The 25,605-nt window shown below is 42.6% G+C and overlaps 2 protein-coding genes across 2 annotated transcripts; both read right to left on the reverse strand.

Annotated features, from left to right (window-relative positions):
* Positions 1 to 482: 482 nt before the first annotated feature.
* Positions 483 to 1,174, reverse strand: LOC123992623. Its single transcript, XM_046293923.1, has 2 exons — positions 1,025 to 1,174; positions 483 to 860 (listed from the first exon to the last, which is right to left on the reverse strand). Exons 1-2 carry the CDS (start codon positions 1,172 to 1,174, stop codon positions 483 to 485), a joined length of 528 nt encoding a protein of 175 aa, XP_046149879.1.
* A 16,273-nt stretch (positions 1,175 to 17,447) lies between these two features.
* On the reverse strand, positions 17,448 to 25,390 carry rbm28 (RNA binding motif protein 28). The gene is made up of 18 exons (XM_046308408.1): positions 24,969 to 25,390; positions 24,635 to 24,787; positions 24,424 to 24,527; positions 24,023 to 24,098; positions 23,548 to 23,640; positions 23,214 to 23,388; positions 22,622 to 22,818; positions 22,320 to 22,493; positions 22,080 to 22,153; positions 21,824 to 21,959; positions 21,686 to 21,750; positions 21,364 to 21,522; positions 20,961 to 21,110; positions 20,495 to 20,569; positions 20,235 to 20,403; positions 19,885 to 20,080; positions 18,125 to 18,242; positions 17,448 to 18,035 (listed from the first exon to the last, which is right to left on the reverse strand). The coding sequence occupies exons 1-18, from the start codon at positions 25,084 to 25,086 to the stop codon at positions 17,898 to 17,900; spliced, it is 2,370 nt and encodes a 789-aa protein (XP_046164364.1). The 5' UTR covers positions 25,087 to 25,390; the 3' UTR covers positions 17,448 to 17,897.
* Between the last annotated feature and the right edge of the window lie 215 nt (positions 25,391 to 25,605).

The following is a 25,605-nucleotide window of genomic DNA, read 5'->3' on the forward strand; positions in this document are numbered from 1 at the left end:
TTGGATTTCAGGAAACCCTCTCTGTGAGCATGACATCACTACACAACAGTCTTCTGGAGCAAGCAGAATTACTAAGCGCGTGTGTGTGTATTTTGCATTACTCAGCTGATTCAGTGCTTAATAAACACTTTCCCCTCATCACTGACTGACAGAGGTACAAATAATGCTAAAAAATAGAGCTGCTTCTTTTCCTCTTCCTCGTAGAAATAAATACCTCAAGCTAGAATCCTTGTCTGAATAAAATACACTATAAAATGTTTTAACTTAGTGACTGATAGTGACTGTGATCTGAAGTACACCCAGAATAATCTTTAGACTTACAGTATGACTGTCCAGTCTTGCTTCAACTCATTCTAGGTTTTCAGCAGATCACGAGATGATCAAAGTTCAGTTACTAAGTGACAATCATAGTCAGTAACAGTTGTTCAGAATGGCACAAACTGATCTGAGTTCAGTCACTGATCTATGTCAGTAACAGTTGATCAGCAGTACCTGAGCTGATCCAGGTTCAGCAGTAGCCGATCGAGGTAGCCCTTGAGTCTGTTTAGTGCCACTGGACTCACACTAAGACCAAACTTTCTGACACTGTCCTTCAGAGCCTCCTCCAACCCACCCTCTCCTGTCTGTTTCTGCTGGCGACCTGGGCAGCGCGACATCATCCAGTTCTCCAGCTGACCCCGCATGGTGGAGGCATCTTCCACCAGCTGTTTGAGGTCCGCCATGTCTAGGGAGATCAGCAGTTCCTGGTAGAACCCCATGGTCTCTACTATGGAAGGCAGGCCTTCTATAGGCTGGTCTCCTGCAGCTGCCGGGAAAAACAATTCCAGGCCGTCAATTACCAGGTTAGAAGAGGAAGGGAGCTGGAGGGAGGCAGGGAGAGAGAGAGAAAGATGTGATTAAAATAAGATTTATGCAGACTAAATATTGTTTTACAAGTCACATTTATCAACAAGCCAAAGACTGCATTAGTCAGTACACTAATTATTGATTGATCGACTGACTAATTGATCGATGGATTGATTACCTTTTTGATTTCCATCTGTGTCCTGTACACCATGGTCTGAGCAAGGAATTTGACCTTGGTTCTCACTATGTCCAATGACAGTGAAGCTCCTGCCCCCATACTGAAAAGTGCCAGTAGAGAGGACACCAGGAGGGCCATGGAACAATCCATATCTGTAGTCTGTATGAACAGGTGTATGCGCGTGAATGTGTGTACGGGTGTCAATGTGTGTGTCTTGAACCTGGTGCTTAATCGGTGTATGTATAAAGAATAGCACAGGTGTTCCTGTAGGAGGGCAGAGATACATGCTATAAGTTCAGGTTGTTCTTTTATTGTCTGTTACAGAACACATACACTTATGCACTTCCATAATGTTCATATACATTTGCTTATTTTTAAAGTCTTAAACTTCAATGGCATGTTTTGGTTGAGAATAAATATTTGTTTTAGACCAATCAATATTTGGCAGAGGGTTGGGGGTGAAATCCCTACCAAGAGAGAACAGCCTGCCCTCTGATAAATAGGCTACAGATAAGATTCAACGTACTACACCCATACTACTGAAAACAGACAGAACCCAGTCTACCAAGTCTACCTGATCGACTTGGTTGGCTGTATATTCCACATGCTTCCTTTCAAACGTTCTTTCTAAAGTTAAATGTTCGTTTTTTTTAATGGCACCTCATTTCATGAAAGACGATCAAACCAAACCATGCATTACGGACAAGATAAAGTTTCACTACATCACCTGTTCAAATCTGTACATATTATTTCAGTAGCACATACTAACAAAGAGAGAGCGAGAGAGAGTAATAGTGATAAAGCAAATGATAGAGGTAGAGAGAGTGATAGAGAAAGTGCAGTGGACAGAGTATCTTACCTCTGAGGGTCTGTGTGTGTCATTCCCAGGCTACATCAGGTCTTCTCTTATAGCTGAGGTCAGTTGACTCATCTCTTACTCACCTCTTCCCCATCCTCCCCTTTACTCACCTCTCCTCCCCCTCTACACAAGAGTCCCCTGGTAGTCTGGGTAGCAGGACAGGAGACGGGAGGTTGAAAACATACACACACACATATATATTTAGTGTATTTAGTGTATACCTCCTGGCTCTCTTTCTCATCTCTCCATGGATGGTACATTTACATGTTTGAAAAGTAGGGTGTTCCCTGATCCGCTAGCTCATATGGGTGCTTATCTGTGTGTGTGTGTGTGTGTGTGTGTGTGTGTGTGTGTGTGTGTGTGTGTGTGTGTGTGTGTGTGTGTGTGTGTGTGTGTGTGTGTGTGTGTGTGTGTGTGTGTGTGCGTGCGTGCGTGCGTGCGTGCGTGCGTGCGTGCGTGCGTGCGTGCGTGCGTGCGTGCGTGCGTGACTACAATAAGTACCCGAGTGTATGTCACCATTAGGCTGATCCCTATCTCATTGTTGTATGTGTCTTATTGACTGGTATGGGAGAGACTGGTAATGTCATTACAGTGTAAATACCTACTGCAACACCCAAAACATGGGGGCAGGCAGTGGTGGAAAAAGTACTCAATTCTCACACTTGAGTAAAAGTAAAGATACCTCAATAGAAAATGACTCAAAAAAGTATTTAGTCAGCCACCAATTGTGCAAGTTCTCCCACTTAAAAATATGAGAGAGGCCTGTAATTTTCATCATAGGTATGCTTCAACTATGACAGACAAAATTACGAAAATCACATTGTAGGATTTTTAATGAATTTATTTGCAAATTATGGTGGAAAATAAGTATTTGGTCAATAACAAAAGTTTATCTCCCCTTTATCTACCCTTTGTTGGCAATGACAGAGGTCAAGCGTTTTCTGTAAGTCTTCACAATGTTTTCACACACTGTTGCTGATATTTTGGCCCATTCCTCCATGCAGATCTCCTCTAGAGCAGTGATGTTTTGGGGCTGTTGCTGGGCAACACGGACTTTCAACTCCCTCCAAATATTTTCTATGGGTTTGAGATCTGGAGACTGGCTAGGCCACTCCAGGACCTTGAAATGCTTCTTACGAAGCCACTCCTTCTTTGCCCGGGCGGTGTGTTTGGGATCATTGTCATGCTGAAAGATCCAGCCACATTTCATCTTCAATGCCCTTGCTGATGGAAGGAGGTTTTCACTCAAAATCTCACGATATTGGCCTCCCGGGTGGCGCAGTGGTTAAGGGCGCTGTAATGCAGCGCCAGCTGTGCCATCAGAGACTCTGGGTTCGCGCCCAGGCTCTGTCGTAACCGCCCGTGACCGGGAGGTCTGTGGGGCGACGCACAATTGGCCTAGCGTCGTCCGGGTTAGGAGAGGCTTGGTCGGTAGAGATGTCCTTGTCTCATCACGCACCAGCGACTCCTGTGGCGGGACGGGCGCAGTGTGCGCTAACCAACGTTGCCAGGTACACATGTTTCCTCCGGCACATTGGTGCGGCTGGCTTCTGAGTTGGATGTGCGCTGTGTTAAGAAGCAGTGTGGCTGGTTGGGTTGTGTATTGGAGGACGCATGACTTTCAACCTTCGTCTCTCCTGAGGCCGTATAGGAGTTGTAGCGATGAGACAAGATAGTAGCTTCTACAACAATTGGATACCATGAAATTGGGGAGAAAAAGGGGTGTAAAAATAAATAAAAAATCTCACGATACATTGGGGAGAAAAAGGGGTGTAACAATTAAAAATGTAAAAAAATCTCACGATACATGTATTCTTTTCTTTACACGGATCAGTCGTCCTGGTCCCTTTGCAGAAAAACAGCCCCAAAGCATGATGTTTCCATCCCCATGCTTCACAGTAGGTATGGTGTTCTTTGCATGCAACTCAACATTCTTTGTCCTCCAAACACGACGGGTTGAGTTTTTAACTAAAAGTTATATTTTGGTTTCATCTGACCATATGACATTCTACCAATCTTCTTCTGGATCATCCAAATGCTCTCTAGCAAACTTCAGACGGGCCTGGACATGTACTGGCTTAAGCAGGGGGACACGTCTGGCACTGCAGGATTTGAGTCCCTGGCGGCGTAGTGTGTTACTGATGGTAGGCTTTGTTACTTTGGTCCCAGCTCTCTGCAGGTCATTCACTAGGTCCCCCCGTGTGGTTCTGGGATTTTTACTCACCGTTCTTGTGATCATTTTGACCCCACGGGGTGAGATCTTGCGTGGAGCCCCAGATCGAGGGAGATTATCAGTGGTCTTGTATGTCTTCCACTTCCTAATAATTGCTCCCACAGTTGATTTCTTCAAACCAAGCTGCTTACCTATTGCAGATTCAGTCTTCCCAGCCTGGTGCAGGTCTACAATTTTGTTTCTGGTGTCCTTTGACAGCTCTTTGGTCTTTGCCATAGTGGAGTTTGGAGTGTGACTGTTTGAGGTTGTGGCCAGGTGTCTTTTATACTGATAACAAGTTCAAACAGGTGCCATTAATACAGGTAACAAGTGGAGGACAGAGGAGCCTCTTAAAGAAGAAGTTACAGGTCTGCGAGAGCCAGAAAACTTGCTTGTTTGTAGGTGACCAAATACTTATTTTCCACCATAATTTGCAAATATTTTTTTTTTCCTCATTATGTCTGTCATAGTTCAAGTGTACCTATGATGAAAATTACAGACCTCTCTCATATTTTTAAGTGGGAGAACTTGCACAATTGGTGGCTGACTAAATACTTTTTTGCCCCACTGTACTTAAGTTTAAAAAGTAAAGGTAGTTGCTAAAATAAACTTAAGTATCAGAAGTGAAAGTACGTATAATTTAAAATTCCTTATATTAAAACCAGATGGCACAATTGTATTTCTATTTTTATTTACGGACAGCCATGGCCACAGTCCAACACTCAGACATCATTTAAAAACAAAGCATTTGTGTTTAGTGAGTCCGCCAGATCAGAGGCAGTTGGGATGACCAGGGATGTTCTCTAGATAAGTGTGTGCATATTGGACCATTTTCTGTCCTGCTAAGCATTCAAAATGTAATGAGTACTTTTGGGTGTCAATGAAAATGTATGGAGTATAGAGTACATACTTTTCTTTAGGAAAGTAGTGAAGTAAAAGTAAAAGTTGTCAAAAATACAAATAGTAAAGTAAAGTACAGATACCAAAAAAATACTTAAGTAAAAAATACTTTAAAGTACTACTTAAGTACTTTACACCATTGGAGACAGGAGGGAGCGGATCAGTGTCTGATGACTGGAGGGAATAGGCATCACAGTGGTCAGCAGTGTCTGATTACATCACTGCCAGAGGGACACTGTCATAGTGCCCAGAACTCGGGTCACTTAGCTCTGGTGGTCCCAGTGACAATAATAGAGCAGCCCTGGTCACAGTCTCCAGCACCCCCGGGGGGTATTATTGACTGGCCTTCATGTCTTAACGTAATGATGCACTGTTGTTTTTCTTTGCTTATTTGAACTGTTCTTGACATAATATTGACTGTTACCAAATAGGGCTATCTTCTGTATACCAACCCTACCTTGTGTTGTCACAACACAACTGATTGGCTCAAATGCATTAAGAAGGAAAGAAATTCCACAAATGTACTTTTAACAAGGCACAGCTGTTAATTCAAACGCATTCCAGGTGACTACCTCATGAAGCTGGTTGAGAGAATGCCAAGAGTGTGCAAAGATGTCATCAAGGTAACTACTTTGAAGAATCTCAAATCTCAAATATGTTTTGATTTGTTTAACACTTTTTTGATTACTACATGATTCCATATGGGACGGCAGGGTAGCCTAGTGGTTAGAGCGTTGGACACTGCTGACCACTGTGATGCCTACTCCCTCCAACTCCCTCCGTTGGACTAGTAACCGAAAGGTTGCAAGTTCGAATCCCCGAGCTGACAAGGTACAAATCTGTCGTTCTGCCCCTGAACAGGCAGTTAACCCACTGTTCCTAGGCCGTCATTGAAAATAAGAATTTGTTCTTAACTGACTTGCCTAGTAAAATAAAGGTTTAAAAAAATATATGTGTTATGTCATAGTTTTAATGTCTTCACTATTATGCTACAATGTAGAAAATAGTACAAATAAAGAAAAACCCTTGAATGAGTAGGTGTGTGATGCCATTGGTTGACTGAGTGTGCTTTCTGATCTAAAAATGAATGGATTCATGTTTTGTAGCAATAATTGTGGCCTTTGTCTTTCGCCAATTGCACGATCATGCTAGCAGTGAGTAGATATAGTTGTTCTAAATTGGACTTGTGTCAATGAAGTTCCTAGCTGCCAGGACATTACATGATATTTAGGATGACTCATATTCTCTGGCTTTATAAAGGCTACAGCCCGACGGGAGACCTACTTCCTTGTTCAATTGTGTTCCCACCCTCAAAGATGGGCTTTTAAAAACGGAGGCGGTACTAGATTCTTTGTAGATGTTCACGGGAGCTATGTTACCGTGCACGGTCTATCTAGATTGCTAAATAATTATGGCTGCTTCTGGTGTTTACGCTTTCCAACTAGAGCCGGACGTCAAAACATGTTTTTATTAAATTGGGGTTTTTACTTTGAGTGATAAGACCAAATTGAATCACTGAGGAATGTCATTCTAAATTTTGGTTGGATAAATAGTTGGGTTGTTAATTATGATTTGGAATATGAATGATTTCCCTGACCTATTCTCTATTTCTGACTACATCTCTGAGCATGAGGACTAAGAGGGATGTCTGTCCTATATGTTGTGAGGAGGCCTGTGTTTAGATACTGGTTCTCATGTAAGATAGGGAGCATTTCTATGTTATGTTTTTATTTTCCTCAAATTGATTATTCTGTGTTATTAAACATGTGCAAGTTTGTCTTGTAGAATAAAGGTTGTAAACTTAGTTTCAGAAGGGAGAAAGCTTACATATAAGCTAAGGTATTTGACATTAAAGGGATTGGATTTAAATATTGAGTATGTAATTAATGTTCTGATTCTTTAGAAGGGACAATGTCCCTGAGAGGGGAATGTCGTGGCAGAATCACAATCATTTAGGTAACATTTATCAATAAGATGTTTTATTAATTTTTATAAGCATGCTTATGTGGGAAAGTTACTTGGGCCCAGAGAGGGGAGAGGTCGGCTTAGTCTTATCTGTGAATGTGTCTGTAACTATTCCTAAACCATGTGAAGGGATGGTGTGATTATTGGGGAACCAGTCAGGTGGCTCCACAATGTCTGTGTGCCAGTCACGTCTCTCTGTACGCTTGTCCAGGAGGGGGTGTATTTGATATATGCCATTGGATGAGGTAATGTTTTTGGTTCTAAGTGGTACCAAGAATGAGATAAGGTTGGTTTAGGAGACCAAACTTAACGATAATTTATAGCTAATGCAATAAATTATGGGATACTCCTTTTTCTGGTAAAAGATTCTTTGTGTAATGTTCCTAAGATCTGTTATTTGTCATGTGAGTTTAGATTGGTGTGTCTTTGCTATAAAGGATCTCAGTTGCCATTATGTTGACACTCTCAGAGAATTAATTTATGGACACTGAATTGATCTGAGAATCACAGGGCTATGGTGAAGCTCATATAATTAAAGATGGACTTTATGATAACTCTGACTTGTGTGTGGTTTGCTCTCTCATGATTTGGTTTTTAGCAAGCATCTATGACAAATCAGGACAGGTCGTTTCACTGAGCAGCCAATACGAACACAGGCTGTAAAACAGTGATTTTGATTTTAGATTTGGACTTATCTTCCAAGTGTTCTTAAACATTAAAATACAATTTATAATACAAACACATTTTCACATATAAACACACTGTTGCAAACATAATACATAATACACTAACATATTGACGCAATAAATACTAAAAAGATATTGATTCTTCATCTACTATAGTCCAACACAACATTTCTGTGTATTATATTTAAATATTTAAATATTTATGTTTTAAAGTATTGTTTAAATTTATATATTGAGAGGTTTCTGGTTTGCTCAGTTAAATTATTCAAATTCTTTATGCTCTACATCGAAATGGTATTTGGCCTATTTCTCTTTTCTGTCTGGATAACACATGGTGGACAATCTATTCCTAGTATTTACTGAATGTCTGTCTCTTACCGACTGAATACAGTTGTGAATAGAGTTTGGCCATTTTAAATGGTGTATATTATGAAATAAAATGAGCATGTCTTTTTCAATTTTTCAATTCCAACCAAGAGCATTGCGCATGACTACAACAGAAGAACCATATCGCCACCTTAAAACAATCCTTGCTGCTTTGTTCTGTGCAATTTGCAGCCTCCTAATATTTAGCTATCCTTCTGATCATGCATGCTGTTTTAATATATTGTTTTTACATAGATTAGTTATTTGAGACGACCATTATAAGCAGTTGTCTAGCTGCACTCCTAGTAGTTTGTTTTCTGCAAGTTCTTCAATGCCAGTCTGCACAGTGCGATATCAACCCTGAGCATATCAGCACTGCTTTTCTCCACCATTACTCCAGATTACTGGCCGTTATTCCAGATCCTCAGCCCAGCCACGAAGCTAGCCATTGAACCAGGCCCATCCCCCGGCCTGCTCATTGGACCCTATGATCACTCAGCTACACAGCTGATGCCTCCCGGACTCTTCACTAACATGACTAGAAGCCACTACATCGCCGGATTCCCTCCCGTAAGCTCTGGACCTATGCATCGGATCATCGCAACTAGCTAGCTGCTACCCAGTGGCTATAGTGGCTAACGCCCTTGTCCCGGAGGTAGCATCAGTTAGCCTTGAGCCAGGCACATCTCCCGGCTAGCAAACAATATTACTCCAGCTACATTACCTCTTTTGCCATTGGCCTAGAGCCTTTGTCGACATGGAGCCCCGCAGATCCATCACGACTGGTCTGCCGACGGAATTCCATCCGATGTGCCCTCAAACGGACTTTATCGGACGCCGATGAAGACGCTTCTGCTAGCCCTTGCCTGCTAACATTATGAACGCCATGTCTCCCTGCTTGCTAGCGTAGTAACGACTTCCTTGTTTCATCTATTTCGCTTCACTGGACCTCATGATCACCTGGCTACATGGTTGATGCCTGCTGGACTGTTCATTAATCACGGTACTCCATTTTGTTTATTTTGTTTATCTGTCGGCCCCAGCCTCGAACTCAGGCCCTGTGTGTAGTTAACTGACACTCTCTGCCCATTCATCACCATTTTACCTGTTGTTGTTGTCTTAGCTGATTAGCTGTTGCTGTCTTACCCGTTGTCTTAGCTAGCTCTCCCAATAAACACCTGTGATTGCTTTATGCCTCGCTTTATGTCTCTCTCTAATGTCAATATGCCTTGTATACTGTTGTTTAGGGTAGTTATCATTGTTTTATTTGACTGCGGAGCCCCTAGCCCAGATACTTATTTTGTCCCACCTCCCACACATGGGGTGACCTCACCTAGCATAACTAGTGCCTCCAGAGATGCAACCTCTCTTATCGTCACTCAATGCCTAGGTTACCCTCCACTGTACCCGCACCCTACTATACTCGTCTGTACATTATGCCTGAATCTATTCTACCACGCCCAGAAATCTGATTCTTTTATTCTATGTCCCCAACGCACTAGACGACCAGTTTTTATAGCCTTTAGTCGTACTCTCATCCTACTCCTCCTCTGTTCCTCGAGTGATGTAGAGGTTAACCCATGCCCTGTGTGTCCCCAGGCGCTGTCATTGGTTGACTTCTGAAACCGTAAAGGACTTGGTTTCATGCATGTTAACATCAGAAGCCTCCTCCCTAAGTTTGTTTTACTCACTGCTTTAGCACATTCCGCCAACTTTGATGTCCTAGCCGTGTCTGAATCCTGGTTTAGGAAGGCCACCAAACATTCTGAGATGTCCATCCCCAACTACAACATTTTCCATCAAGATAGAACTGCCAAAGGGGGAGGAGTTGCAATCTACTGCAGAGATCTATCTTCAGAGTTTGTTCTGTTAGGTGACCTAAACTGGGATATGCTTAACACCCCGGCGATCCTACAATCTACAATTTAAGCTTGATGCCCTCAATCTCACACAAATTACCAAGGAACCTACCGGTACCCTAAATCCATAAACATAGGCACCCGCATAAATATTATCCTGACCAACTTGCCCTCCAAATACTGCTGTTTTCAATCAGGATCTCAGAGATCACTGCCTCATTGCCTGCATTCGTTATGGGTCCGCGGTCAAACAACCACCCTTCATCACTGTCAAATGCTCCCTAAAACACTTCAGCGAGCAGGCCTTTCTAATCGACCTGGCCCGGGTATCCTGGAAGGATATTTACCTCATCCCAACAGTTGAGGATGCCTGATTGTTCTTAAAAAGTAATTTCCTCACCATCTAAAATAAGCATGCCCCATTCAAAAAATGTAGAACTAAGAACAGATATAGCCCTTGGTTCACTCCAGACCTGACTGCCCTCGACCAGCACAAAAACATCCTGTGGCATACTGCACTAGCATCAAATAGTCCCTGTGATATGCAACTTTTTAGGGAAGTCAGGAACCAATATACAGTCAGTTAGGAAAGCAAAGGCTAGCCTTTTTGAAACAGAAATTTGCATCCTGTAGCTCTAATTCCAAAAGGTTCTGGGACACTGTACAGTCCATGGATAATAAGAGCACCTCCTCCCAGCTGTCCACGGCACTGAGGCTTGTAAACACTGTCACCACTGATGAATCCACGATAATCGAGAATTTCAACAAGCATTTCTCTACGACTGGCATTGCTTTCCTCTTGGCTACCCCTATCCCGGCCAACAGCTCCGCATCCCCCGCAGCTACTTGCCCAATCCTCCCCAGCATCTCCTTAAACCAAATCCAGATAGCAGATGTTCTGAAAGAGCAAAACCTGGACCCGTACAAATCAGCCAGGCTAAACAATCTAGACCCTCTCTTTCTAAAATTATCTGCCACCATCATTGAAACACTTATTACTAGTCTGTTCAACCTCTCTCTCGTATCGTCCGAGATTGCTAAAGGTTGGAAAGCTGCCGGGATCATCGCCCCTCTTCAAAGGGGGAAGACACTCTAGACCCAAACTGTTTCAGACCTATATCCATCCTGCCCTGCCTTTCTAAAGTCTTCGAATGCCAAGTTAACAAACAGATCACTGACCATTTTGAATCCCACCATACCTTCTCCGATGTGCAATACGATTCCCGAGCTGGTCACGGGTGCACCTCAGCCACGCTCAAGGTACTAAACGATATCACAACCGCCATTGATAAAAAACAGTACTGTGCAGCCGTCTTCCTCGACCTGGCCTAGGCTTTCTGTCAATCGCCGTATTCTTATCGGCAGACTCAACAGCCTTGGTCTCTCAAATGACTGCTTCGCCGGGTTCACCAACTACATCTCAGATAGAGTTCAGTGTGTCAAATCGAAGGGCCTGTTGTCCGGACCTCTGGCAGTCTCTATGGGGGTGCCACAGGGTTCAATTCTCAGGCCGACTCTGTATATATCAATGATGTGACTCTTACTGCGGGTGATTCCTTGATCTACCTCCACGCAGATGACACCATTCTTTATACATCTGGCCCTTCTTTGGACACTTTGTTAACAAACCTTAAAACAAGCTTCAAAGCCATACAACTTAGAATATGTGGACAAATACATATGTGTCTGGCTAGACTGTAAACTCTCCTTCCAGACTCATGTTAAGAATCTGAAATCCAAAATTAAATCTAGAATCGGCTTCCTATTTCGCAACAAAGCCTCCTTAAATAATACTGCCAAACATACCCTTGTTAAACAGACTATCCTACCGATCCTCGACTTCGGCGATGTCATTTTAAAAAAATAGCCTCCAACACTCTACCCAGCAAACTGGATGCAGTCTATCACAGTGCCATCCATTTTGTCACCAAAGCCCCATATCCATATACCACGCACCACTGTGACCGGTATGCTGTCGTCGGCTGGCCCTCGCTACATATTCGTCGCCAGACCCACTGGCTCCAGGTCATCTATAAGTCTTTGCTATGAAAAGTGCCGCCTTATCTTAGCTCACTGGTCACCATAACAACACCCACCCGTAGCACGTGCTCCAGCAGGTATATCTCACTGGTCATCCCAAAAGCCAACACCCACTTTAGCCGCCTTTCCTCCCACTTCTCTGCTGCCAATGACTGGAATGAATTGCAAAAATCACTGAAGTTGGAGACTTATATCTTCCTCACTAACTTTAAGCATCAGCTATCTGAGCAGCTTACCAATCTCTGCAGCTGTACAGAGCCCATCTGTAAATAGCTCACCCAACTACCTACCTCATCCCCATATTGTTTTAATTAACTTTTTTGCTCTTTTGCACCACAGTATTTCTACTTGCACATCATCATCTGCACATCTATCACTGTGTTAATTTGCTAAATTGTAACTACTTCGTTACTATGGCCAATTTATTGCCTTACCTCCTTACTCCATTTGCACACACTCTATATAGATTTTTCTAGTGTGTTAATGACTATACTTTTGTTTATCCTATGTGTAACTCTGTGTTGTTTTTTGTCGCACTGCTTTGCTTTATCTTGGCCAGGTCGCAGTTGTAAATGAGAACTTGTTCTCAACTGGCCTACCTATAAAATAAAATAAATTGTACTCCCCCAATACTTAATTGTATCCCATGCTGTGTTGACATTTTCTTAGCGGAACAGACCAACATAACTTTGGTTTTCTTGGTGTTTAAACTTCTTAGGGCTGCAATCCCGTTAACGGGATCGTAATGACAACAGCCAGTGAAAGTGCAGGGCGCCAAATTCAAAACAAGAGAAATCTCATAATTAAAATTCCTCAAACATACATGTATCTTATGCCGTTTTAAAGGTAATCTTGTTGTTAATCCCACCACAGTGTCCGATTTCAAATAGGCTTTACAGAGAAAGCACCACAAATGATTATGTTAGGTCACCATCAACTCACAGAAAAAAATCAGCCATTTGTCCAGCCAAAGAGAGGCGTCACAAAAAGCACAAATAGAGATAAAATTAATCACTAACCTTTGATGATCTTCATCAGATGACACTCATAGGACTTCATGTTACACAATACATGTATGTTTTGATAAAGTTCATATTTATATCAAAAAATCTCAGTATGCATTGGGAGCGTTACGTTCACTAGAGCCACATCATTTTACAGAAATACTCATTATAAATGTTGATAAATACAATTGTTAGACAGCTGTGTCAGATTTTTAAAAAACTTTACGGAAAAAGCAAACCATGGAATAATCTGAGACGGCACACAGAAAATAAAAAATATATTCTGCCATGTTGGAGTCAACAGAAATCACATATTCCCTTACCTAATATTCCCTTACCGTTGACAATCTTCATCAGAATGCACTCCCAGGAATCCTAGTTCCACAGTAAATGCTTGATTTGTTCGATAATGTCCATGATTTATGTCCAAGTAGCTACTTTTGTTAGCGCGTTTAGTACACAAATCGAAGTGCTCCTGCAGGTCCATCTGAACATCGGACGAAAACTTTAAAAGGTTATATTACAGGTCGAAGAAACTAAGTATAGAATTAATGTTTAGGATGTTGTTATCCTAAATCTTCAATGAAGTTCCAACCGGAGAATTCCTATGTCTGTAAAGAAGCCATGGAACGCAGGTCACTATCATGTGAAATGCGCATGACCAGGACCTGGCTCTCTGCCAGACCACTGACTCAAACAGCTCCCATCCAGCCTCACAACACAGTAGAATCCTCATTCAAGTTTCTGAAGACAGTTGACATCTAGTGGAAGCCATAGGAAGTGCAACTTTATCCATATCCCACTGTGTATTCAATAGGGGCTGGGTTGAAAATCGACCAACCTCAGATTTCCCACTTCCTGTTTGGATTTCTTCTCAGATTTTTGCCTGCCATATGAGTTGTGTTATACTCATAGACATCATTCAAACAGTTTTAGAAACTTCGGAGTGTTTTCAATACAATACGAATAATAATATGCATATATTAGCAACTGGTACTGAGGAGCAGGCCGTTTACTCTGGGCACCTCTGAGTATCTTTCATCCAAGCTACTCAATACTGCCCCTGCAGCCATAAGAAGTTAAAACAAGTTTGTTACGGCAACCAACTCCCTGATATTCTCCAAATCTCCTTGTAAAGCTTGCTGTACGTGTTGAACCAATTGTCCTGCTGTATAACTTGTAGTATCATCTGCAAATATAGTAGCTTGAGTTACAGATAAGGCATAAGGAAGGTCATTGGTATATATTAAATAAAGAAGTGGCCCAGGGCAACTGCCCTGCAATATTCCACAGTTTAAAGCATGAGGGGAAGAAAAGTGTGAGTGTTTCCTGTCAGTTAGATATGACTGTACCCAATTCAACGCTACCTCCTTAAAATCATTATGCATTAATTTTGTCAAAATGATTTCATGATCCACTAAATCAAATGCTGCACTAAAATATAAAAATACTACACCCACAAACCTGTCATTATCACTAAGGTCATTACAGAAAACACCAGACTGATACAGATCAGAATTATATGTGAAGATAACATTGAGGAGAGTATGCTTTTCTGGGTGTTTGGAGTCATACCTTGTGGAATTGGTAATAATCTGAGAAAGATTTCAAATCCAATCACATTTTATTAGCCACATGCGCCGAATACAACAGGTGTAGACCTTACATTGGAATGCTTACTTACAAGCCCCTAACCAACAATGCAGTTAAAAAATATGAATAAGAATAAGAAATAAAAGGAACAAGTAATTAAAGAGCAGCAGTAAAATAACATAGCAAGACTATATACCAGGAGGTACCGGTACAGAGTCCATGTGCACGTAGGTAGAGTTATTAAAGTGACAATGCATAGATAATAACAAAGAGTAGCAGAGGCGTAAAGGAGGGGTGTGGGGGGAGGGGGAAATGCAAATAGTCTGGGTAGCCATTTGATTAGATGTTCAGGAGTCTTATGGCTTGGGGGTAGAAGCTGTTTAGAAGCCTCTTGGACCTAGACTTCCGGTACCGCGTTCCGGTTTTGTCCAGGATCCAGTTGCAGAGGGAGGTGTTTAGTCCCAGGGTCCTTAGCTTAGTGATGAGCTTTGTGGGCACTATGGGATTGAACGCTGAGCTGTCGTCAATGAATAGCATTCTCACATTGGTGTTCCTTTTGTCCAGGTGGGAAAAGGCAGTGTGGAGTGCAATAGAGATTGCGTCGTCTGTGGATATGTTGGGACAATATGCAAATTGGAGTGGGTCTAGGGTATCTGGGATAATGGTGTTGATGTGAGCCTTGACCAGCCTTTCAAAGCACTTTGTGGCTACAGAAGGGAGTACTACGGGTCGGTAGTCATTTAGGCAGATTCCCTTAGTGTTCTTGGGCACAGGGACTATGGTGGTCTGCTTAAAACATGTTGGTATTACATTTGACGTAATAAGCTTCTATTATTAACGTGCAGAAAACCCAGGCTTTTACAAGAGGAGAAATCAGTGAAACATATCAGAACACAAGTCAGAATTGGGGCTAGCAACAGATGGGCCAGCGTGTACATGCACATTTCCAGATATCATCAACAGGAATACAATCAAGACACGGCAGAGAACAGAATAGGATGGGAGGCCAAAAGTCTGTTTTTTTATATTTTTTATTTCACCTTTATTTAACCAGGTAGGCTAGTTGAGAACAAGTTCTCATCTGCAACTGCGACCTGGCCAAAATAAAGCATAGCAGTGTGAACAGACAACACAGAGTTACACATGGAGTAAACAATTAACAAGTCAATAACACAGTAGAAAAAAAGAGCGTCTATATACATTGTGTGCAAAAGGCATGAGGAGGTAGGCAAATAATTACAATTTTGTAGATTAACACTGGAGTGATAAATGATCAGATGGTCATGTACAGGTAGAGATATTGGTGTGCAAAAGAGCAGAAAAGTAAATAAATAAAAACAGTATGGGGATGAGGTAGGTAAAAATGGGTGGGCTATTTACCGATAGACTATGTACAGCTGCAGTGATCGGTTAGCTGCTCAGATAGCAGTGTGTAACCAAGAGAGTCAGAATCCCGGGTGTGGTTATAAACATTCTCTGTTTGAATGTTCATAGTCAAAGTATGCATGAGTCATGAGGCAAATAGCAAAACACACAAGAAAAAATACATAACGACTTGGGGCTAGCCATTGTAAGTTCAGAGTCACTCGCCCCAACATTGCCTGTGTGCTGGAGGCGAGGGAAAGCTCGGGAGAGACAGGGGGGTGTGTGGTGGTGGTAAATGTAGGCAGGGGTAGACAACCAGGGCAGACGGTGAACAGATCGCCAGGTGGAATCCAAGCAGCAGTGCAGCAGGAGTAGGTGTCACACCCTCTTGGGAGAAGCTTTTATTTCTGGAGGCAGAGTTCTTGAAGAAAATGCCAGTGGATGGTCTCTGAACAGCGGCAAGGGGCTTCAAGGCCCCAAATAAAACAGATGATTTCCTGGGGTAACAATGTAAGAAATAACACATTAAAAAAAATACTGCATAGTTTCCTAGGAACACGAAGCGAGGAAGCCATCTCTGTTGGCGCCAGAAGATACATAAGTGAAGGTCAAAAGTTGATGTCTCCATGTCCCAGCCAGAGAGAGGGTTCAGTGAGGGTTTCATGTTTAAAGGTAAGGGGTTTTAGTACACATATCAACATTGTGTGGGTTTATGGATTCAGTCTATCACAGTGCCATCCATTTTTTCACCAAAGCCCCGTATACTTCCCACCACTGCAACCTGTATGCTTTCGTTGGCTGGCCCTCGCTTCATACTTGTCGCCAAACCCACTGGCTCCAGGTCATCTACAAGTCTCTGTTAGGTAAAGCCCCGCCTTTTCTCAGCTCACTGGTCACCATAGCAGCAAGCGCTCCAGCAGGTATATCTCACCCCTAAAGCCAATTCTTACTTTGGCCGCCTCTCCTTCCAGTTCTCTGCTGCCAGTGACTGGAACTGCAAAAATCACTAAAACTGGAGACTCTTACCTCCCTCACTAGATTTAAGCACCAGCTATCAGGGCAGCTCACAGATCACTGCACCTGTACATAGCTCATCTGTATATAGCCCATCCAATCTACCTCATCCCCATACTATATTTATTTTTGCTCCTTTGCACCCCAGTATATCTACTTGCACATTCATCTTCTGCGCATTCTACCATTCCAGTGTTTAATTGCTATTTTGTAATTACTTCGCCACCATGGCCTATTTATTGTCTTACCTCTCTTATCCTACCTCATTTTCACATGCTGTATATATATTTTTCTACTGTATTATTGACTGTATGTTTGGTTTATTCCATGTGTAACTGTTGTTGTATGTGTCAAACTGCTTTGCTTTATCTTGGCCAGGTCGCAGTTGCAAATGAGAACTTGTTCTCAACTAGCCTACCTGGTTAAATAAAGGTCAAATCACATTTTAAAAAATAAATAAAAATGAAAATGTTGATGTTCCCAAAATGTATTGATTCTTTGAAAAATGTTCTTGAATCACAGATGACCATTTAACATGAATACAGACAGACTAAACAAACTGTCTTTGTAAGTTCTTTAATAAAAATGTCATTTACATTTTTGAAAGCTCTGATATTCTTTACATTATTATTGACCAATAGTTAACATGAACATAAAACACAGTAAAGAGTACAGCATCAGCATATGTTGTGAAGAACACACATTGTTTAACATGTGCTTCCAGCTGATGCAGTCTGTCAGAGTCGGGGTCAATTCAGGAAGTTAATTATATTACGATATTCCATCTCATAGCTTTCCCTTACCACTGATGGCACACCACACATTGTGTATAACATGAGGACACAGACATATGACAGTGTACTACGCCGGACTCTCCAAAATACACAGTTCAATGTTATTTCAAACATCATACCATTGTTTCAACATGTCAATGATGTAGAAACCAACTTAAGGAAAAGGTTATTGGGATATACCAAAAAATGGCCTCGCGCTCTCTCTCACACACACAACTAACTGTTGAACCATTTGTTCTTCTTGATGTTTGTGGTCTTGTTGCCGCCCATCAGTTTCCTCTTGTACTGTTCAACCAGGTTGTCAAAGCGGTCATCCTCTTGGTTCCTAAACCGCTTCTTGGCCCCCTTTGCGCTCTGGAAAACAATTGAAGACAGTTCAATGTATTACCTGTTCTTGGGGCCACGACATGCAGACATGGGTAATGTGTGTGCGCGCGAGTAACCTTTGTTCTGGGCTGTGTAGGTTTCTCCAGTGACGTTCCTCCCTGTACCTCTCTCCTGCTGGGCCGGTTCTTGGGCTTCTTAGGCTGGGCAGGCTGCAGCTTCCCCTTATCACGTGCCCTGCACAATGAAAATTATACCATGTAGTTTGTGTTACATTATTATGATAGGTAAAGTACAGTTGAAGTCGGACGTTCACATACACCGTAGCCAAATACATTTAAACTCACACTTCCTGACATTTAATCCTAGTAAAACGTCCCTGTATTAGGTCAGTTAGGATCACCACTTAATTTTAAGAATGTGAAATGTCAGAATAGAGAAATATTTATTTCAGCTTTTAATTTTTTCATCACTTTCCCAGTGGGTCAGGAGGTAGCATTGCCTTTAAATTGTTTAACCTGGGTCAAACGTTCCGGGTAGCCTTCCACAAGCTTCCCACAATAAGTTGGGTGAATTTTGACCCATTCCTCTTGACAGAGCTGGTGTAACAGAGTCAGGTTTAGGCCTCCTTGCTTGCACACACTTTTTCAGTTCTGCCCACAAATATTCTATAGGATTGAGGTCAGGGTTTTGTGATGGCCACTCCAATACATTGACTTTGTTGTCCTTAAGCCATTTTGCCACAACTTTGGAAGTATGCTTGGGTTCATTGTCCATTTGGAAGACCCATTTCCAACCAAGCTTTAACTTCCTGACTGATGTCTTGAGATGTTGCTTCAATATATCCACAATTTTCCTCACTCGTGATGCCATCTATTTTGTGAAGTACACCAGGCCCTCCTACAGCAAAGCACCCCCACAACATGATGCTGCCACACCTGTGCTTCAGAGTTGGGATGGTGTTCTTCGGCTTGCAAGCATCGCCCTTTTCCTCCAAACATAATGATGGTTATTATGGCCAAACAGTTCTATTTTTTTCAGACCAGAGGACATTTCTCCAAAAAGTACGATCTTCGTCCCCATGTGCAGTTGCAAACCATAGTCTGGCTTTTTATGGAGGTTTTGGAGCAGTGGCTTCTTTCTTGCTGAGCGGCCTCTCAAATTATGTCGATATGGGCCTTGTTTTACTGTGGATATAGATACTTTTGTACCCGTTTCCTCCAGTATCTTCACAAGGTCCTTTGCTGTTGTTCTGGAATTAATTTGCACTTTTCGCACCAAAGTTTGTTCATCTCTAGCAGACAGAACACGTCTCCTTCCTGAGCGGTATGACAGGTCCCATGGTGTTTATACTTGCATACTATTGTTTGTACAGGTGAACGTGGTATGGTACCTTCAGGCTTTTGGAAAATGCTCCCAAGGATGAACCAGACTTGGCTATTTTTTTCTGAGGTCTTGGCAGATTTCTTTTGATTTTCCCAAGATGTCAAGCAGAGAGGCACTGAGTTTGAAAGTAGGCCTTGAAATACATCCACAGGTACACCTCCAATTGACTCAAATTATGTCAATTAGCCCACTAGAAGCTTCTAAAGCCATGACATCATTTTCTGGAATTTTCCAAGCTGTTTAAAGGCACAGTCAACTTAGTGCATGTAAACTTCTGACCCACTGGAATTGTGATGCAGTGAACTATAAGTGAAATAATTTGTCTGTAAACAATTGTTGGAAATATTACTTGTGTCATGCACAAAGTAGATGTCCTAACTGACTTGACAAAACTATAGTTTGTTAACAAGAAATTTGTGAAGTGGTTGAAAAATGTGTTTTAACCAACCTAAGTGTATGTAAAATTCCAACTTCAACTGTATTTGTGTGTTACCTGATCTTTGGGCCACGGTGAGAAGGTAGGGCTAGAACCTTCCGTCTTTTCTTTCCATCCTCCAGTTCTACATGTTCTAGAACCGGGGTGGTCTGGAAGCCTGCATACTGCCGGCCCTGCTTCTGGTCCTGTGGCTGGGTCTGGAACAGGGTCTGGGCCTGTGGCTGGGTCTGGGCCTGTGGCTGGGGGGGAGGTACTAGACGAGAGGGAAAGAAAAGCGAGAGAAATGTCAGAAACAACAAAAAAGCAAAAACAAAGACAGACAAAGGAGGGAAAATAGCACTTCCACCAGAATTGATGAGCTGTTTGTATTATATTCAGGGTTAGGGCAGAAATGTACAGCGTCATACCTCCATCCTTTCTGTCCTGTCCGGATGGTAACGACTGTGTCTGTGTCTTCGCTGGACCCTCCTTCGTTACCATGGCACTCTGGGGTTTAGACGCACACCTCTGAGGTCCAGTCTTGCCTCCAGACTGCGGTTTCACTCCTCCCTGAGGGCCCTGCCCCTTGAAACGCTCCTGGTAACCATGGAGAGAAAATTGTTACTCTTCATTTTAATCATCACAAACACACACACACACACACACACACACACACACACACACACACCTTGACTTGTTGTTGTCGCATTTCTTTCATCTTCAGCTTCTTTCCATCTTCAAGAGAGAACTCAGCGATGGGCCTCTAGACAGATACCACACAGGAAATCACACAAGAAAAAAAACTTTAATAACAACCTACGAATAGTCTTTTCAATAACACATTCTCATCATTAGGCAAGAAAACGGTCAATATTGATCAGATGCTGTAGGTTACCAAACCAAACATGAGTATGTGTAATTCAACATTCTCCTCAATATTGATGACTACAATGTTTGAGTCCATATCCAATGTGTTCCGATATAAATTACTGCAGGTACTGACATCAACTGAAAGGCAAAGACAACATTCAGAAACATAACCTGGGATTTACATTCTCAAACAGCTGCATTCTGTCCAGGATAAGGTTAAAGACGTGCTCTGGACACGTGTATGCATAACACACAGATCAACAATGACACAGCGCCACACACACCTTGGTGTTCCCGTAGATGTCAGGGTTGTTGTTGAGGTATCGTAGTGTCTTCAGAGCGTGTTCATGTTCTTGGAACTGAACGAAGCCGTAACCTAGTGACCGGCCTAACACCTGACCACGCTCCGGCTTCTTATCATACATCACCCTGCACTGGGTGGTGGTGGATACAGATGAAGATGGTGAGGAAAATGAGAATATAGGCAAATGGTAGACACAGAAAGAAGAGAAAAATGGAGAGAGATTGTAAAGAGAAATGAAAGGCCATTCAACATGGGCAGGAAACTTTATAGGACAATAGTGCTACCATGTGGTCACTAAGAGATCACCTGGAAAGATGAGAGGACCTAATGACAGACTTTAATCAGATGGAAACAGCTATGGAAATGTGGTAGCAGTTTCTTACCTCGGTAATGCGGACTACCTTGCCACCCCCTGCAGCTTTCAGGCAGAGTTTTCGTAGTTGTTTGACGTCTACAAATTTGGGCAGGTTGTGGACACACAAGCGGGTCTTAGACACAAACACATTAATGTCCCGTAACTTGGTCAGCTTCAGGTCCTCAAACTAAGATGGGAGAGAGGGGAGCGTTAACAAATGTACACACTCTGGCCTTCCTCAAACAAACATACACTGAGGACACAAGCCCTCAGTTATCAACACAATGTGTTGTGATTGGTTGTAAGACAACACTGATGCTTTGATTGGTTGAAAAACCAGAAGTACTCACTCGGGTCCTCTTGGCCATGTCTGCTGCTGGAACACCCTCAGCTGCCTTCGTTCCTGACCGTATCACTGAAAGAGAGAGAAAGGGATGAGATGGAGGGGTGGGGAGAGGAGAGGAAAAGGGAGGAGAGAAGTAACTTACATCCCTCTCTAGCCAGGTAGAGGTTCCTGGTCCCTGTATGAGTTTTAACCTTCTTGTCCTTTAGTTTGACAGCGTCCTCTCTGCTCACCGCCGCTACAATGTTCAGCTTCCTACCATCCACACGGATACCCCCGCTCTGAGACAGACAGACACACAAACATGTTGCCCCCAAACATAGATAACATCAATTCAAAACTCATCAGAAGAGATGTACGTAGAGAATACATTAGTACTTTAACATTCTATTCAGTCTCACCTCTGACTCATCCTCTGCATCAGCAATGCATTTCTCTGCTGCTTCTTTAGACTTGAACTGAGCAAATGCAATACCTGACCAAACACAAGTCAACAACCATTGCCAACCAACACAAACATGATTCAATGTTAACATATAGACCTCCATCTTCTGACTGGAATCACTTAATTGCATTGGTTAACTTTAAGAGGGGAGTGTGTCAGCGATAGAGAGAGAGAAGGATGTTGTGTTGGACTATACCTTTAGAGTGTTCAGTGTCTGGGTGTAGGCAGATCTTGATGTACTTCAGTTCTCCATACTGCAGTAACACCTCCTCTAAGCCCTCCTCCTCCGTATCAAACGATAGGTTCCTGATGAAGATGGTTTTGCCCTGATTAATATCTGATGGGAGGGGCTTCCTGTTGGCTGCACTATCTAGAAAGTCAAAGAGAGAGGCCGAGAGAGGACCAGAGAGACAGAGGGAGAATAGTCAAAGGGGTTCAAACGGAGGGCAAGGTGGAGCATACACACTTTAATCACAAGAAAAGACAACAGATTCATACCAGAATCCTCATCTTCATCATCATCATCATCATCATCATCATCATCAGACCCAAGGTCACTTGTTTCATCGCAATCTGACTCCTGAGACTCTGAATCTTCATCCTCCTCATGATCCTCTTCATCGTCCTCTTCGCTCTCGTGCTCTGATGGGCTGTCTGGCTGCTGAGCTGGCTTAGAGCCGACTCTGTAGAGAGGACTGTTAAACACAACAGTTCAACAAGAACTTGGTGAAGTACTCCAGTCCTCAGAACCAACGGTCAAAGTCAAGCCAAAGAAGACCAATTCAGACATTTAATGTAGAGTAGGTCTAAATCACAGGTGTCAAACTCATTCCACGGAGGGCGAATGGCTGTGGGTTTTCGCTCCTCCCTTGTACTTGATTGATGAATTAAGGTAACTAATTCGTAAGGACCTCCCCACACCTGGTTGTGTAGGGCTTAATTGAAAGGAAAAAAAAAAACCTGCAGACACTAGGCCGTCCATGGAATACGTTTGACACCCCTGGTCTAAATATTTACAGCCCATCATTCACTTTAGTTCAATAAACTGAGGACATGCAGAAATACAGATTAAGACTGCAAACGCTCATACTTGTTCTTTGAATGTGCTTCTGGTTTCTTCTCCTCTTCCTCCACCTTCTCCTCCTCTTCAGAGTCACTTTCAGGTGCCGCTTTCTCTGCTGCAACCTTTTCCTCTTTCTTAGCTCCTGGCTGAGTAGCGACAAACTTGTCTTTAGCCACAGCCCAATCCACAGCTACCTGCCTTCCTGTAAAGGATAGAGGATAGAATGATTTGATCAGAGTAGAGGAAGCTACAGTAGACTGTTGAGATGCTCCCCATCTTTATGAGAGATATTCACAGGGCAGAAAAAGGTGTCCGTCTCTCTCACACATACAAACACACACAGCAGGTTAAGGTGTCTCACCTTTGATCTCTTTCAGGTTCATGGCGTTCAAGGCTTTTCCTGCCTCTAAGACGTTCTTAAACTGGACAAACGCAAAGCCCCTCATCTTCCCATCTGAAGATGAACAGAGTGAGGAATGGTCCGCCACCAGATAGAAAACATGTTATTGACATCAAAGTTGTCTTAGCGCAAAAAAAGCACCAAGGCTCAACAGTGCTTAGTGTGCTGATTGAACCAAGGGTTAGTGCTTAGTGTGGTTGGCTGGTGACTGCACCAAGAACCAACCGTGCTTAGTGTGGTTGGGTGGTGATTCGCTCAAAGTAATGGAATGTGTGCCATTTAGCAGTCGCTTTTATCCAAAGCGGCTTACAGTTATGAGTGCATACATTTTTTTGTGTATAGGTGGCCCCAGGAATAGAACCCACTATCCTGGCCTTACTACAAGAGCCATGCACTACCGACTGAGCTACAGAGGGCCCCAAAGTGAGGTCTGTACCTGGTTTGAGCGGGATGTTGGCCTCTAGAACTGTCCCAAACTTGGCAAAGGTCTGCTTCAGATCCTCATTCGAGCACTGTGAGAACATAAGACAAACATTCACAACTAACTAGGTGGCAGGTAGCCTAGCGGTTAGAGCGTTGGGTCAGTAACCGGAATATTGCTGGTTCAAATACCTGAACCGACAATGATGAGGTGCCCTTGAGCAAGGCACTTAAACCCTAATTTGCTCCAGGCGTGCCGTAATACTATGGCTGACCCTGTAAAACAACACATCTGGTGTATGTGACAATAAATCATCTTACATATTTTCTTAACTGAAGACAATAAAGCAACCTCACACAAAGCAGAGGAAAAAGATAAACAATGTTTATCTGTGTGAGTGTTTATGCATTTCATACCTTGAAACTGAGATTCCTGATGATCAGTCTGGCTTTCCTTCTGTTTTTCTTTAAGCCTCCAGATTTCTGTTCTTTTTGGGGAACTGGATCTTTTGGTGCCGTGGCTGTGTAGAAGACCACAATACATATTTGAACCATCACAAATGTAAGAGTTATGAATTACTTAGGTACCTAAATAACAAACTAAGCATCCACGTTAAGTTTTACAAACCTGTTGTTCCCCTTTTCTTGTCGTTTAGTTTCTTCTTGGCCACCGACACGTTTATCTTCTGTCCATCATAGTCTTTCACCTCTCTCACAGCGCGCTGTGCATCCTCCTCCATGGAGTAAGTGACATACCCAAACCCCCGACATTTCTCTGCACCTGAAAGGAACACATGCCAGACTGTTGTTTAACCCCTCACACATATTGTTTAATATTATTATTATGCATGACAGGGTCTGGCTTCTTGTAGTTTCATGACATTAAGTTGAAATAATCCGCACAGTTTTGCAAAGATGACAAATTAGCAAAGTTAGCTAACGTTAGCTAGTAGCCGTCTCACCTTTTTCCTTGACAACAAAGCAGTGCTTCACAGGTCCAATCTCAGAGAATATCTCCTCCAGGCGGTCGTTAGATGCATCTGCTGGCAAACTCCGGACGAATATTGTAAGGGCTGACATGGCTTATTCTGTGCTAAGACCTTACGTTTCTTGTTCTGATCACTGTTGCTTTTTGTTAGCCAGTCAACCAATGGCAAGCTAACAAACTACCTAGCTACTTTCTCTCCAACACTTCCAAATGTATACTCGCCACAGATAATTCTAAACTATCCAAACAAATAGTCTTTATTTCCAATATATTGACAATTTAAACAAAATAATAGGAAAACTGTATGAAAGCATGGTAAACGCTAATTTGTTGAAATGGGCAACACACGTTTTCCGAATGTGGCAGCCATCTTGGAATTGAAAGGAAGTTGTAATCCGTGATTTCCGGCAACTCTTCTTCTTCGTTATGACAGTGAGCGAACCAACTAGTCAGTGCATTCCTGCCACCGTGCCTGTATCATGCAAAGCTATTAGCTGTATGTGCAGGCTTTTGAGCCATCCATCTAAACAAACATGCATGTTTCCACCAACCAGAGTCAAACAAAGTCCACCGTTAATGTTATTTTAACAATGATCTCCAAAAATAGAACG

Source organism: Oncorhynchus gorbuscha, linkage group LG02 (assembly GCF_021184085.1).
Source record: "Oncorhynchus gorbuscha isolate QuinsamMale2020 ecotype Even-year linkage group LG02, OgorEven_v1.0, whole genome shotgun sequence".
NCBI lineage: Eukaryota > Metazoa > Chordata > Actinopteri > Salmoniformes > Salmonidae > Oncorhynchus > Oncorhynchus gorbuscha.